General features: G+C 36.6%; 1 protein-coding gene across 1 annotated transcript; it reads right to left on the bottom strand.

The window, feature by feature from the left end:
* Window positions 1-3,816: 3,816 nt before the first annotated feature.
* On the bottom strand, window positions 3,817-17,175 carry LOC102668322 (serine/arginine repetitive matrix protein 2). Its single transcript, XM_006578463.4, has 6 exons — window positions 16,842-17,175; window positions 15,341-16,622; window positions 9,224-9,430; window positions 7,653-8,520; window positions 4,774-7,411; window positions 3,817-4,132 (listed from the first exon to the last, which is right to left on the bottom strand). The coding sequence occupies exons 2-6, from the start codon at window positions 16,521-16,523 to the stop codon at window positions 4,103-4,105; spliced, it is 4,926 nt and encodes a 1,641-aa protein (XP_006578526.1). The 5' UTR covers window positions 16,524-16,622; window positions 16,842-17,175; the 3' UTR covers window positions 3,817-4,102.

Below are 17,175 nucleotides of genomic sequence, written 5' to 3'. Positions count from 1 at the left end.
AATATCTTTAGCTATCTATTTCTTTGATAAGTCCATATAAAATTAGAGTTTATTCATAACCTCATAAAATGTTAATTATTGAAACATAAAATAAACAAAATGTAAAATCTTTAGTTTGCTTGCAAATTGCATCCAGATCTTTACCTTGGATTGCATAGGAGGATGCAACAAATAAAAGGAACACTAAAATTAAGGAGGAAAAAATTGAGCCATTATTGGGTTTGTCTTATTTCTTCTTTCTTCTTCTTTGACCTTTTTGTTTAGTCATTTTGTCTACTTTTAGGGTTCTCAATTGAAAATTATGATATATATAAGTTTGTTTCATAAAATTTAATGCGATATGATTATTGCTCAGTTGGAGCAACTTCTAAAAAGAACATTATACACATAACACTACACCTAGATTTATTAGTTTTATAGCTATATATCAATATTTAACTCAAATTTTCTAGAAAATGTTTAGCCTAAATAAAGAAAAATATAGTTTTTCATAAGACCACCCGGTACGAGTAGATTAGACTAATTACCTTTCCTCGATTTTTATTTTTATTGTTTATTTTATTAAAATTGTTGATAAATTCTAATAATGTATCCATAATTGTAGGCATCATATTTTTTTGTGAAGATATTGAAAACTTTAATTAATTATTATAATTGTGTTTAATATTTGCATAATTCTGCAAGTTAATTAAGTGTATCATAATGATAAGGTAAATTATACAAAATGTTTTTAAGAGAAAATTAGTCAAGAAGTGAATATGGTCATATGATAGTTAATGCAAATACATACATTTTAAAATGTAATAAGTAACAATAAATTATACGTTAAATAGAATAATTTTTGTACAAACAAAACCATTGGTATACTCTACGAATAGTCTTTGGATTCTTTCAATTCAAATTAAATGGAAACCAAAACCGGTCAAATCAGTATAGCACAATGGAGTTTGCTGACATATATTTACTTGAAAATTAGAAGATGAATGTTAGCATTGAAAACTTTTCTGTTGGAAAAAAAAAATCACTTTTCTCTCTTTAAATTAATATAGGTTAAAGGACAATTATGTAATTTTATTTTATTTTATTTTTAAAAAAATGAAAATGATTCAAATTTACCTTTCCTCTTTCCCTCGATCACTCCTTGTGTTGCACCACAGCAACTCTCTTTCCCAGCAATGGCGCATATAGAAGAAGGAAACTTTTTTTTTTTTTTGTCAAGTGCATATTGTACTCACTGTCACGCAAACACGAATAGAATTACCCAAATTCTATTTTTCTTTTTCAGTAAAAAACATGTCTTTCTAGTTTTCTCCTGCTTTCTTCTTGTTGCTGCTGTGCTGGGTAGGGGGCAATTTAATTTCCATAAGGCTACTATGGAGAACAAAAATGCCTCCACAAATGATTCCAAAAACAGATCCGAGAAACCCAATTACTGTGGTTAATGCAACTCTTCAATTGATCTTCAATTGCTGCACCATATAAACCAAAAATTAATCTCCAATTGACCGTCAACTCCTCCACCCCAATAAACTAAGCATTAGTTTCCAATTGACCTACAATCCAATTCTTGCACCCCCAACGCAGAAAGAACCGCAACAGAGATCGATAGGGGAGGCACATGGAAAAAGGGGAAAAAAAAAAAAGGGATTTAATTTGTTTTTATTTTTTAAAATATAAAATGACATTATTGTCCTTTAATTTAAACTGGTTTAAATCAAGAAATAATGATTTTTTTGTCCAATAAAAAAGATGTTCAATGCTAACATTATTATTATTATACATACATACATATATATATATATATATATATATATATATATATATATATATATATATATATATATATATATATATATATATATATATATATATATATATATATTTAAAAGTTTTAAATTTTCGTATGAATGACAGTGCGGGTTCGCTCAATCCATTGTAGCCCAATCCGCCTTCAGTCCACCAGAAACAATTTAGACATTTTGACCCATCCCGCTTAGAGGTGGATTTGGCAGACCGACGAGATAGCCCGCCAAATTTGAAAAGGAAATTGAAGTTTTTTTAGTATATGCCTTTCCTTTCATTTGAAAAATATATTTTTAATTATACTAAGTTTATAACTTTTGCAACTTTTGCAAGACACTTTCAGCCATTTTATTTTATACATAATAAAACATTACACAAGATAAAATAACACATCATTTACCCCCTCTAATCAGTATGAATCTAATTTAACCAACCCGAGCCCATATATGTATAATATGTACACATGTAAAATCAAGGTTCCAAAAGAAATACAATGTGACCAGCTCTATGTCAACAATATAGAAGATCACAAATAAAGTTCATAAATTTGCTACCTCCACTTCGTTCATATGACACCAACTTTCTAGCCATCAAAGCAATTACAATTGTCTTTAATTAAAAGCTCCCAAGCTAAGTGATAATATATATATATATATATATATATATATATATATATATATATATATATATATATATATATATATATATATATATATATATATATATATATATATATATATATATATGTTTGAGAATAGATTTCTAATTTTATAAATTTTAACATACATAAAATTAATAACATAATATTATTTTTTTAAAAATGACCAATGGGTCGGTGAACCAACCTGTCCCTCCCCACCTGTGGCCCACCGGGTTGGCAGAGTCACCTGCTGGGCTTAAGTACCTAACCAGCCCCGCTATTTTGAGATGGGTTGGGCAGGCTGACCCATTCCATCCCGCATTGCCACCCCTAATTTTAGTTCCCTTCCCTCCACTCCAAACACATTGGAAAGCACACGAGAGAGACAATTTCAGACTCCAAACTAAGATTTCTTTATTGGGTAGTGACTAAAAACTAAAATTAATCTAAAAAACCCTCGTAAGGAAGAAAATTGACCTTAAAGAATACAATTTATGTTAGATCTCAAGATAGACTAGTTATCTGAAGGGTCTATTCTAGAAGGAAGAAAACTCCTACACGGGAGATAGGATCGAATTAGTTATTAGTTTAATCTTTAGGGCCATCTATCTTTATTATTCTATCTTTATCTTTATTATTCTATCATCTAATCTTTATTATTCTATCTTTATCAATTAGTTGGATTAGGATATTATAAATAAGAGTATTCTCATTAGAGGAAAGGGGTAGAGAAGAATTAGAAATTGTAAAGGGTTTTCCCTTGAAAGAAGGTTTCCTTCTTGAATAAATTCAGTTTGCTCCCAGTATTTTTCGTATATTCTTCTATTTTATGTTTCTCTTGTTTTCTCTGCTGTTAGGGATATTCAATACCCTAACAGTTTACAAGAAATATTTCCTTTTGAGAAATTTTCACACAAACTCTTGTGCACTATACAAAAACCAGTAAGATATTGTCACTTACGTAACAAGATCAGGTGGTAGCCTGGATTTCTGCCGTTGGGGGGACTTGCTTCAATTCAAATATATAATAAAATAAAAGACCAAGGTCAATTTGCATTTTAATTCATCAGAATATAATAATGCATCATCAATCCTCCACGATTAAAAACAAATTTGATTAACAGCATCTCTGCAAGAAAAGCTTCTTCATTTCCATGGTTCGGTTCGCAGAAGATATTTGATGAGGTCACTAGTAAAGACAAACTTCTTAGTCTCTACCAACCCACGAGATGATTTGGAACATTTAAAAAGAAAACAATAACGCACCAAAAAAAAAAAAAGATTACTGTTTTCTTTTAGTATTTTTTTTTACTTGCAATTCGTTCTAGTTATTATTAGCTTATAAAAACAATAAAAAGAGAACTAATTCCAACTTTGCAATATTCACGGGTAAACTACTTCAAAATGCTATTATATAACATGAGGTGGAAACTATAAATTAAAAGCAAATCACAAAGAATAACAAGTAGAAAATACAATACATACATATTGGGGACGACCAAAACTTGAGGAACTTGAATGTTGATCAATCATTCTCGCACCTACCTAGTATGCCTTTAATTGAGAGGAGACAACTCCAGGGAAGCATCGATGTTTCCTGTTGAAATGATGCACCTATATTGACATTTAATGTTGGAGAAACATTTGCATACTTCACTTTCATACCTTGACATACTTGTCAACATAACCCTGCAGAAAATGTACGGAATGGAACATCACTAAAAGCAATTTGAATATTAACGCTTAGGGCATATTGTTATCCTTAAATCAACTTTCCTATTCTGACAAGAAATCTATAATGTTTTGGTAAAACAATTCTTATATAATGCTTCCCATCTCCAACTCCTTTATTAAAAATAAAAGAAAAAGGTATTTCCTTGCATATAAAAATCATTGGAAGATAGTTCACTGATGAAGTTCAATAGAACACTAAAACCTGTCTTACAGACAGATGTAGACAAAACTATCTGGAGTGTTGGATCTATGTAACCAGTAAGTAACACAGTTCAGCATAGAAACAAATTTTCAGTTAAAATCACTGAAGGAAACATTCAAAATGCAGTTAAAATCACAGTACTGGCCCTTTCAAACAAGTTACAAAGCATTCTTCTTTTTCATTTAAATACACTTATATTTCAAGACAAAAAGGCAAGTCTCTGCATCAAGCCTCGCATCATTTTGTCAGTGACAGATTTGTCTATAAACCTTTATTAATTCTCAGCACAGCTTTAGGTAGGGATGCAAACAAACAGAACTAAACACATAGCAGCTATGTTTAGCTTTGATGAGGGAAAAAAACACAAATAATAAGTGATGAGAAAATCAATTACCATCACAAGTTTAGTCAACTTTCGCTGTGATGAATCAATATATTGACTTATCTTCGTTTGGGACTTGGGTACACGGTGGCCTTTCATGGCTCCTGACACTTTATCCACAGTCTTTTTCACAATGGTTTTGAAAGCCACCTTACTCATATTACCTTGCCGCCATGATGGTTTCAAAACCTCCTTTACAAAGTTTGCAATGGAAACTTTGAACAATTTCATTGATCTGGAATCCTTACTCTTTTTTCTTTTCCCAGGAGACTTGACCTGATTAATCTCAACCTCCCCTGAAGTCAGTTTTGCAACATCCACATCATCACTTAGGCTCTCATTTTCAACAGCACCAACTTCTGCATCTGCTGTTTCACCATATTCATCAATATTTTGAGAAGTGGTAGAGGCAACAGCCCCAACCTCCTCCTGCTTGTTCTTCTCATCCGAGTCCAAAGACATGTAAGAACTTTTGGGCCTTAGGCTGATGTTGGATTCACCTGTAACTTCCTTCTTCTGATCAAAATCAATTTTTTTCAGAGAAGAGGATGATGGTTCAATGCTGTCAAAAATCGGGTCATATTGGTCACCACCAGACCTAGGTAAAATCTGACCAAGAGCTCTAGCTGATTTTGATGAGGAAGCTGACTGTCTTAATCCAACCACACCATCACCTTCCCCATTTACAGGAGTATGGTTCAATCTAGAAGAAGCATAATTGTTACCATGGATTATTTCATCTTCCTGTCTATAAATACTTGAACTGAATTTGGAACTTAGTGGTTTCTCAAAGGTTGATGCATAAGGATTATAGTGAGCAGATATTCTTGATCCCCCAAAAGATGGAAGAGAAGTTGAATGATTGCTATCCAGAAAATCAGATGGATATCTTGAAACAGTAACAGTCTCCCCAGGCACACCCAAATTAGCCTCGGATACAGAACATTGAAAATTATACATTGGTTGTTGCTTCTGTGATAATGAATCGATGTGGGAAGATGTCATAAGATGTCCTTCTGGAGGCAACTTGCCACCCAGAGTAGGTTGTAGTCTGTTCACATCCAACTTCCAGGAAAATTGATTTGATTGAGGCTGCAGGCTCCCAAATGATGTGGTACTTGAAAATTTTGAATCCTGCATAGGAAGTTGATTATGAAAATCATCTCTATTGAGATTAGAGCCTGAAGGCAATTGACTAGCTGGGTTCCCCTGAGGGAGATGCTTTGGAGAGAAAGGTTCTGTAAGCATGAAAATTAGTGAATGATCCTGCATTGGAGGGTATGCTTGATCCTGAAATTCAGAATTCTGAGAACCAGTTGGTAACCCAGACTTCATGGAAGTCTGAGAAACAAAGTCAGTTCTTGAATGCAATTGACTCTGATTGAATTCAGAAGAAATATATGATTTTACAACTCCTGAGTTTAAACTGGAATTATACACCGCTCTTGGTGGTGGGCCTGGTGGCGGTGGTGGTGGCAGTGGCAAGGATGTCCAAGAGCTATTAGGTGGTACATTGAAGTGAGCATTCTGCATGTGTAATGGAGCTGGGTAAGGTTCAAACTTTTCTCTCGTAGTGGATTGGAAAGGAAAGAATTGACTTTGTTGCATTGCACCATACTGCCTTGAAATTTGTGGCATATGCACAGGATTTTCACCCTGGAAATGTGAAACAGCAGAAGCTGGCAACTGGTAAGTATGAAGCGGTAATTCCCCAGAAGAACCACTCTGTGGAGGTAACTCTTCAAAAGCCTCAGAGTGCAATGAAGGCTGCTCTGATGTGACACATTGCCCAACAGAACTAGTGGCTGACTGTTGCTGAGTTGATGACAACAATGGTAACAGTTCACTACCAGGAGCTTCATTAACACTAGCAGAAACAATTGATCTTTTATCAGGTGATGAATCAGTCACAAAGGATGCATTCACATGCTGAGACATGTACCCAGAATGTTCTGGAATTCCAACAGCAGAAACATTGAATTGCATTTGCCGAACAAATGAACCATCTTCTGAGGGAATGACATCTTTATATGTACCAGATGGTTTAGAAGCATCACCACTGCCTAAAGCTTCAGGGTGAAAACCATCAACTAAGTGTTGCTGATGAGAATCCCCTGCTTTCAAACCATCATTTTTAAGGATTAAAGTCTTAGGTTCCTCCCTCACTACTATGGTTTCCAGCTTTTCAGGAGCAACCTCTCTGCTACATTCAGATTTACTTAGATTGATATTAACTGATTGACCATCAAGATGAATGGTAGTTGATGCAACAGCATGCCTTCCTGAATCTTCTTTTTTCTTCATTACTTCCTGGCTAGTTACATTCTGGAAAAGATTCACATCCTGACTTCTGAATCCATCACGCTCATTATCCAACACTTTAGAAGAAATACTCTTCATGTCTCCATTAATCTTAGATTCTTTTGCACGAGAACTGGCTTCCAGATCATGTTTATTCCTATAGCGCCTTGAAGTAGCATTCATGTCAGATTCATTGTGAATGTACTTGCAAGATGCTCCTCGATAGCACTTTCCTCGAAGGAAGTCCAAGCACTGATCCTTGTCCCTTTTCACATTCTCACCACGAAAGTCACCTGAACGTCTTGAGATTGGAGACCTACTCCTACTTCTTCGGTGCCAGGGAGACCAGCTGAAACAAAAAAAAAATTGAAAATTCTATATGGTATTTCTTTAGAGAGATAATTTAAGATATCAAAAACCAAGATTCAAAATGTAAAAAAAAGATAATAAATCTCATTAGCAGGAGGTTTTATGTTCAATCCATACAACAAATAACCTAGGAAAGGAAGAATAGTGCATACTGATAAAAATTGTTTGTTTGGGGACAAGATTCATAGGGACATCCTACAATGCACAATAGTGGTACATACCTGCGAGACCTGTTTCTTTTATCCCTTCTCCTGCAGGGACTCCTCCTATTCCTCCTACTCCTCCTGCCTGGAGGAGACCGGCTGCGACTCCAGCTTCTATCTCTTTTGTTTAGTCTGCTTGTCTGATGATAGCGTGAATCATCAGAGTCACTATCTGTAAGACCTTCTTTGAGATGTCTCCCGAATTCATCAACTTTCAGAAAATTTGGTTCCAACTTTGAGGTTTTCCCCTCATCTTCCTTTTCAGCATTACCACTTTTACTACCACTGTCAATGCCAGTACTCTCTAATCCATCTTTGCCCTTTAAAGCAGACACCTGATTTTTGAGGTTATGCTCACTAGACCAACGTGAGACAGATTTTTTACGGTAACGGGTTTCCTTAGACTCTCGTAATAAATGTGGAGCTATTTCTGAATCATCCTGCGATTTTCTGGAGAGCGGTCCAAACCCCTTTTGGGCACTGGAAGGAATCTTAGATCCGATATCAGTCTCCATATAACTCCCAGAATCTTTACGTGCAGCTGAAACACCAGTGTCAGCACCTCCTGAGACCGTGAAAACATTAGCATCCGCAGCATTGCCTTCATCTTCATTATCTGAAGTGTCATCAGAAGCATAATCTTGAAGAAGTCTTATTGGGCTGCCACTACTAATGAGTAGCCCAGAATCTCTATCAGTAGTAGTGGTTTCATTGTGATCAGAAGTACCGGTACGTGTGAAATCATCATCTACAGGAGCTGTAGATTTCTCCAAAGCTGCACCCAGGGGTAATTCAGCCACTTTAGTGGAGTCATTCACAGGACTACAAACCTTGGTAACAGATCTTACAGATTTGATGTGCTCTGATTCAGATAAAATCTCTGGTCCTGTATTTATTAGAGAGACTTATTAACACTAACAAAGTCTTTGTATAAAGCCATATATTAGAGAGTTAACCCTAGAATGAATTTGACATCAAATAACAGAGTGGACTCTCTTAATATTCTACCACTTCTGAATTCTGATAGGGCTACGTCAAAAACGAGATAAAAAGTAATTCCTTCTGAATGTATTCCACATGCAATGATCCTGAACAATGACTTGCCACACCTATCCTCTTTTTCAATTATATAAAAAGAAATATGGTTAATCACTTCAAACTTATTGAAATTATTTAATGAAATGAAACAAATTGACAAAACAAAATCCTAAAGTGGATATTAGATGAAATTTTGTAGTATGAATAATTACTGCAATCCGTGCACCGCATAAAATCTGTTGGAAATAGTGAAAAACATTAAAACATCATTCAAACTTATGGGAGTTAATGTATCAGTGGAAAGATTAGAGTTGTACTAAAAAGTTCAATTCCTTATCACTGTTTGAGTAAATATAAAATTTATTTATGCTTTTAAGCCCCTAAACATCAAGGATGTTGAGTGCTCCCACTCAATCAAATTTACAGGACTTCTGTCTAATTTCTATAAGTCTATTTTAAAGTTTCTCAAGTCAATCCTCAAACTGTCAAGTCAAATTCAGTATTTAAAGTGAGAAACTTATCAAACACTATAAATTAAATACCAAATTTACCTCCATCCTGTTTGCTGGCTCCCAGGGATCCAAAGTATGATGCACTGCAGGATGAGATGTCCTTGGCAGGGTCATTCTCTGTTAAATTCTGCAGCTGCTTTATATTCTTATTCATGCTAAACACTTCATCATCCCGATTATGTCCATGAGTTAGGACTTCAGTGGCATAATTTGAACCTTGGTCCTTGTCAGAAAGTGTGATATCATCTTAACCCATCCATTGAGAAATAAAATAAAGCAGATCAGACTCAACATCTAAAATGAATTTTTATCTGTTTCATTGTTTGAAGTATTTATCAAATAAAAATTGCAAAGTAATCCAAATAAGTATTAGGAGACTAGTTTTTGCCACTCCTGTTCTCTCCTAGCCAAGCAACCAGTTATTATCCAAAACAATACATAACAACCTGTCCAATAAAAACAAAATTAATAACCCACTACCCCACCCCCCACCACCGGCCCAACACACACTTTTTTCTGTCCTATTCTGCAACATAGACATAGTAAAGAAGAGGATATCAGAATAGAACAGCTGAGATATTCAACCTTGACTACTGATAGAAACATTATATCAAGTGAACAGTCTTTACTCTTTATGTAAGTGTATATGAATAACTAACTCTGGTTAGTTTTTCAATTGTTGCCAGTTAACAGTTAGCTTTAGTTAGATTGCAGTTACAACTGAATCTCAGCAGCATAAATACTGCTCTTGTAAGAGATCTCAGTGGCTTTGTATTTTCTTCTTCAATAATACAAATCCATGTTCTCTCTCTCTATATACATCTTCTCTACATGGTAATCAGAGCTATCCGATCCATTTTCATGGCTTCCGCAAATCCTGGTGCAATGGTGCCACTCCGGTTAACACCTGCGCGGGTGCAGTTCTGACTGGTGAAATTCTGACCGACAAGATTCCGGTTAACTCTAACATTCCATTCTACTCTGAAATTCTGATCAATTCTGGTCCGATTCCGAACAACTTCGGCGCGATTCCAATCAATTCGTTTCCGATGAATCGAGATGTTCCAGTTTCTTCAGTTACCACAAATCTTTCGCATCAAATCACCGAAAAGTTGAATGAAAAGAATTTTTTACTCAGGAAACTGCAATATCTTTCTGATGCAGATCATGATCTTGACTTTGTCCATCCTTTGTTTTCGTAGTGGCAGAAGCAAGATAAATTTCTGCTTGTTTGCCTTCAATCTACTCTATCGAACTCGTGTTCTTGGATTGACTCATTCCTATCAAGTATGGGACAAGATCCACGCATATTTTCATCATCAGACTAGGATGAAGGCTCGTCAGCTTCGGTCGGTACTTCGTCACATTACTCTTGACAATCATCATGTTTCGAATTTCCTTTCTTGCATTAAGGTTCTCATCGATGAGCTTGCATCTATCAGATATGCTGGTACTTATCATGAACACATGGATTCAATTCTTGAAGGTCTTCCTAGGGAGTTTGATTCTGTCATTGCTCAAATCGAAAGTCGCATTCATCAAATCACCATTGAAGAGGCTGAAGGATACATTCTTGCGCAGGAGCTGCGGCTTCGCAAATATACCAGACTCGAATCTTCGAGTAATTCCTTCACGCCAACAGTTAATCTCACTTAAGCAAGTTCATCACATTCTACTGATAATGGCAACTCAAATTCATACTCAGACACCAATGTTGTGTACATGAATAAGTAATCTTCATATTTGCAAGGTTTTGGTGGTCGTAATGGCTGTGGAGGTGGTGGCTTCAACCGCGGTGGTGATCATGGTGGTCGGAGCTCTGTCCAGTGTCAAGTTTGTTTCAAGTATAATCACACAGCTCTGACTTGCTATAATAGATTCAATCCTTAGTATCAAGCTGCCAATGGTGGTAACAATAGCAATTATGGGAGTAACAACAATTGTAATCAAAACAACAACAGGAACAATTCTTCTAATTCCAATTGGAGTTCTCAGCAAAGTCAAAATCAGCATCATAATTCTCAGAGTACTAATTCCTTGCCTCCACAAGCTATGGTGGCAAATTCTGACTCCAATGCTTCATCATCTTGGTTTCCAGATTCTGGAGCATCCTTTCATGTGACCAATAACTCACAGAATATCCAACAAACTACTCCTTTTGAGGGTCCAGATCAGATCTTCATTGGTAATGGACAAGGTCTGAATATCTCAGCCTCTTGGCCATTCCAATTGTGTTTCCCCTTTCAGTCCTAATGTCAAACTTATTCTTAAAAACATGCTTCTTGTTACCATAGTTGTCAATAGCGGCCGTAGCGGCCGCTATAGCGGCGGGGCAGAGCGGAGCGGCACCCATCTGCGTCGGACGTGTGTAGCAGCGCGGTTTCGGGTCGTGGCGGAGCGGCGCGGGTTGCGGAGCAGTTTTTCGCGCCGCTACTTCGAAGCACTGGTGGTTCTGAGTGGGTTCGGTGGTTCTGTTCTGTGTTGCTTCTTCTGCTTTGTTCTTCCCAGAGAGAGAGAGAGAGGGAGGGAGGGAGGGAGAGAGAGAGGGCTCTGTGTTGCTTCTTCTGCTCTGTTCTGTGTTGCTAAGAAACCCTCGATATCAGATCTCACTTGACGAAGTTGTACCCGCGCGCTCCACCAACTATTTATCTCCACATCTCCCAAAATTGTCCTGCCTTAACAATTATCTACCATGTGTATACAGTAAATTCACATTTTAATATACCATTAGGGGATTCAGCAAAAAAAAAACATATATACCACTAGGGTTGGCTTATGTAGAGGCAAACAATATTAATATATAATAATAATGTTAATAATTAAATAATATAGAAATAATATTAAATAAATATAATAATATCATAATTTTATAATATTAAAAACTTATATATATATATATATATATATATATATTGAACATATATATATATTATTAATTATTTATATATTTATATTTTTGTTTTAAAGTTTAACATATCTAGTTAAATTGTAGCCGAACAATATGAATATATAATAATAATGTTAATAATTAAATAATATAGACATAATATTAAATAAATATAATAATATCATAATTTTATAATATTAAAAACTTATATATATATATATATATATATATATATATATTATTAATTATTTAACATATATAAAAAAAACATTATAATAGCGGTCATCCCGCTATCCCACTTTTGGGATCGACCGCTCCGCTCCACTACGCCGGTATTGACAACTATGCTTGTTCCTCAAATCACTAAGAATCTGATTAGTGTAAGTAAATTTGCCAAAGGTAATCATGTTTTCTTTGAATTTCATGCTAATCGTTGCTTTGTTAAATCTCAGGATTCCAAAAAATCCTTCTACAAGGAGATGTTGGACCTGATGGCTTGTATCAGTTTCCCAATCTTGAATTCTGCTCTGCTGTGTCTTCTTCAGCCTGTGTAAACACTGTTTCTTCTGTTGGTTGTAATAATACAGTGCCTAACTCTATATATATGGCACCTTAGGCTAGGTCACCTGAATTCTCAGACTTCAAAGCTAGTACTTAATCATTGTAATTTCAAATTTCCTGTAAAGGATGAACAGTCCTTCTGTTCTGCTTGTTGTATGGGCAAGATTCATAGATTTCCCTCTAAGCTTTCTCAAACTGTATAATTCTCCTTTGGAATTAATATACAGTGATCTGTGGGGTCCTGCTCCTATGAATTCTCATTGTCAATTTTGATATTATATGTCATTTGTAGATGCTTATTCAAGGTTTACTTGGATATATTTTCTAAAGAATAAATCTGATGCTTTATCTGTTTTTAAACAATTCAAGTCACTTGTTGAATTGCAATTTAACAAAAAGATTAAAGCTATTCAAACAGATTGGGAAGGGGAATTTGAGTTTTCTCTTCCTTTATGTCAGAATTGGGGATCGCTCATAGGCTGATGGCAAGCGATTGATTAGATACACAACCGTTTGAAAGGCATGATCCCAAAAAGAAAGAGGAAGGGATGCATAGCCAAGAAATGCAATTGGGTGTAGGTGGGTCTTCAGAGTTAAGGAAAACTCAGATGGAAGTATCAATAGGTACAAAGCCAGATTAGTGGCTAAAGGCTTTAATCAAAAGTTTGGATTTGATTTTCATGAGACATTTTCTCCAGTGATTAAACCAGTGACGACTAGGGTGATTTTAACTCTTGCCATCACTCACAAGTGGCCCTTGCAGCAGTTGGATGTAAATAATGCCTTTCTTAATGGGCTGTTAGAGGAAGAAGTTTACATGACAAAACGTCCAGGTTTTGAGTATTCTGATAAATTCCTTGTGCGTAAGCTGAATAAAGCAATTCATGGGCTCAAACAAGCTCCTAGAGCTTGGTTTGAGAGACTCAAAGCTACTTTACTGAAGTTTGGGTTCACTGAAAGCAAATGTGACCCTTCTTTATTCATTTACAAGACTTCCTCTACTATTACCTACATTTTAGTAAATGTGGATGATATTATTATAACTGGAAATTCATCTTCATAGGTTTAGAAGTTAATTCAGCAACTCAATGCCTCATTCTCTCTCAAACAGCTGGGTTCTCTAGACTATTTTTTGGGGATTGAAGTTCATTCATTATCCAGTGGAGCACTTTTAATGACTCAGTCTAAGTACGTTATATGTTGCAAAAGACAAATATTTTGGAAGCAAAGCCCATTTCTTCACCCATGAACTCAAGCTGCAGGCTTTCCAAACATGGGTCTGATTTACTGCAGATCCTTCATTTTACAGATCTGTTGTTGGAGCTCTGCAGTATGTAACTATCACTCATCCTGAACTTAGTTTTGCTGTTAACAAATTATGCCAATTTATGGCTTCTCCTCTTGAATCCCATTGGACAGCAATAAAGAGAATTTTAAGGTATCTTAAAGGTGCTCTCTATTCTGGTCTTATTTTGTATCATGCTTCTCTTAATCACACCTTTCCATTAGAGGATTTTGTGACTGACTGGGCTTCAGACCCAGATGAAAGACAATCTACTTCTGGTGCAGCAGTGTGTGTTGGTCTTAACTTAGTAACTTGGTGGTCCAGAAAGCAGAAAGTGGTTTCCAGGTCCAGCACTGAAGCAGAACATAGAAGTTTAGCTGCTGCCACAGCTGATATTCCCTGGATTCAGACTCTCCTCCAGGTACTTGCATTTCCTCATACTACTCCTATAGTGCTTTGTGACAATTCAAGTGCAGTGCAGCTAGCTCATAACCCAGTTCTACATGCTAGAACCAAACACATGGAGTTGGATGTGTTTTTTGTAAGAGAAAAGGTCCTCACCAAGCAAACTCAATGTCGCTGAGCTAACTTTGGTTTCTCAGCCCCATTGAGTTTGCAGGGGGGTGTAAGTGTATATGAATAACTAACTCTGGTTAGTTTTTCAACTGTAGTCAGTTAACAGTTAGATTGCAGTTACAAGTGAATCTTAGCAGTATAAATACTGCTCTTGTAAGAGATCTCAGTGGCTTTGTATTTTCTTCTTCTTCAATAATACAAATCCCTGTTCTCTCTCTCTCTATATATATATATATCTTCTCTACACTTTAAAGTGCAAGTGGTAACCTGTGACAAAAATAAAGATTTGGGTTCTCAAAATCCCAACCAACACACACACACTTCTCTTTCCTATTATGTTACATAAACTTAGTAGAGTACATGATATCAGAATAGAACAGTTCAGATATTCAACCTGAAGGCTACTAATAGAGAAATTATATCAACTAAACAGTCTTCTTTACTCTTTAAAGTGCAAATGGTAAACAGTGATGCAAAAATAAAGATTTGGGTTCTCACATTTCCATGATTTGTTATCCAAGTACTGGTATTTTATAAAAGTGCACCCTGCACTTTAGAGCATCCAAATCCAATACAACTATAAAGACTTACATATTAAGAATATATAACAGGAGAGAGCAGAGAGCACACTTAATAAGAGATACCATAATTACTTTCTAAAAGTGCATCCTGCACTTTAGAGCATCCAAATCCAATACAACTATAAAGACTTACATATTAAGAATATATAACAGCAGAGAGCAGAGAGCACACTTAATAAGAGATACCATAATTTAATACCTAAACGTGAAAATTGTTAAATATCAGTTTTTAATGCCAGAATCATAAAGTAACAAATAAAACTAACCTTCCATTTCCATGTCAGAATCGGCACTCACGGTTGTAACATGCAGACGATACTGTTCCCCTGAAGAGTATACTATATCTGATTGTCTTCTCTTTTCATGCCATCGAGTATCCAAATTATATTTCTTCTTCATCCACAGGAAATAAGTGTGAGCAATTGCAGCTTCAGTTCCCGGGTCTCCACCAATGAAAAATGCATATTCAGGATTCTGAAATTCATCTTGACAAATTTTATCTTCGATATCAGCACCCTTCTCAGCAATAAGCTGACACAAAGCTTCAATCTTCTGCACAGTTTTTTCTTCTGTTGGCTTGGGTGGGGGAAGATCCTCATCTCTGCCAGCACCAGCAACCTCTCTACAACTTGCACCATCCCAATTAGAATCAGAACCATGTACAGGCACAACACCAGACGGATGAGAAGCTACAACTCCGTCAACCAGTTCTGCAGCCTTTGATTCCAAGCCAGAAACCTTCACAGAGTGAGTGTCATCAGTGCGTGCACCATTTGAAGATGCAGACGTTACTGGCGGTGGAGCCGGCAGAACAGGTGGTGGAGATGATGGCAATGGTGGGGGAACACCAGAAGGCACGTGGTAATTCCCAACAGTTGAATGGAAATACACTGAAGGAGGTGGTGGTGGAGGAGCATTATGCAGATTCTGAACATCACCGGACTGCAGAGGAGGACCATGGAAAGGAGGGTTATACAAAATATGTCCTTGGGAAGCCGAGGGAGGTGGTGGTGGCGGCGGCAATACTCTAGTTGGTGGCGCTGGAGCCCAAGATGTTTGTGGCCCCATGGTGTTTACATGGTGTAATTGAGAAGGGACAGCATACGATTGTCCTGAATTTGGCATCACATTATGCCAACCTTGAACAGCAAGGTTCAAGGAAACTGAGGAAGACGAAGTAGGAGGAGGTGGAGGCACAGATCCGGGTAAATAAACATTATGAGGCGGTGGAGGTGGTGGTGGACCACCAATGTTAGGAGGTGGCAGCGGCGGTGGACCCCCAATATTAGGTGGTGGTGGTGGTTGAGGACCACCAACGTTAGATGGTGGGAATTGATGGAAATGTGGCGGAGCTTGCTGATATGGCGGTGGTGGTGGTGGCGGTGGTGGCAGCAGCGGAGGGACAGAACTCTGCCCAAAATGAGAACCGCGATTCACTTGATTATACATCTTTCCAGTGCGAACTTTGCATTCAATTAAAACCAGAAATAAACTAACACCAAAATTCCAACCTTCACTGCTTCTAACAGAGCATAGAAGATTGATTCCCTGAACAATAACATGAGCAATAAAGTGAATAAACAATTCAGAGAAAAACAAGTTACAACATGAAGAAAAAAATCCAACTAAGCTAGTCGGATAAATTAGATTCGAATTCTTGAACAAAAGAATTTAAAGAAACAAAATACCAAATAAAATGCATTCGAGAAAGCGTGATACATATTTCGCAACCGCTTTCTGTAAACACAGGAAAGCAATTCCCCTTACTCTTTTTATATTTGAATCATCGAAATTGCCGCGAGCGAAAGGATTCTTGCGAAACCACAGTTTGAAGGAAGAATCGCGAGGGAGAATGAAGATTGGGGAGGGGAAGGGTAGGATTTTGTTGGGAATGAGTGAGAGAGATAAACCCTAGCTAGGGAAGAAGGGAGTTAGGGCCTGGGGTGAAGTACATTAGATTCGTGTAATTTGTGCGTGATAAGTGAGAAGGAGTAGAAAGAAGAAGAAGAGTTTGGGGGAGTGAAAACAGATTAATGTCGGAAAAAGGCAATAGGCCAAGCGCATCTTGGAACTGTTACTGCCATTGGGTCAGGGTGGATGT

Source organism: Glycine max, chromosome 4 (genome assembly GCF_000004515.6).
Source record: "Glycine max cultivar Williams 82 chromosome 4, Glycine_max_v4.0, whole genome shotgun sequence".
Taxonomy (NCBI): domain Eukaryota; kingdom Viridiplantae; phylum Streptophyta; class Magnoliopsida; order Fabales; family Fabaceae; genus Glycine; species Glycine max.
Note: the sequence above shows the minus strand (reverse complement) of the source record. Positions and strands in the feature narration are given on the sequence as shown.

Excerpts from the sequence above, each read along its gene's own strand:
- LOC102668322 (XM_006578463.4), bottom strand. The coding sequence starts at position 16,523 with ATGTATAATCAAGTGAATCGCGGTTCTCATTTTGGGCAGAGTTCTGTC. Across the intron at positions 8,521-9,223 it reads AGCCAGCAAACAGGATGGAG|GACCAGAGATTTTATCTGAA; the intron begins GTAAATTTGGTA and ends TAATAAATACAG. Across the intron at positions 4,133-4,773 it reads AGTTGACTAAACTTGTGATG|GGTTATGTTGACAAGTATGT; the intron begins GTAATTGATTTT and ends CATTTTCTGCAG.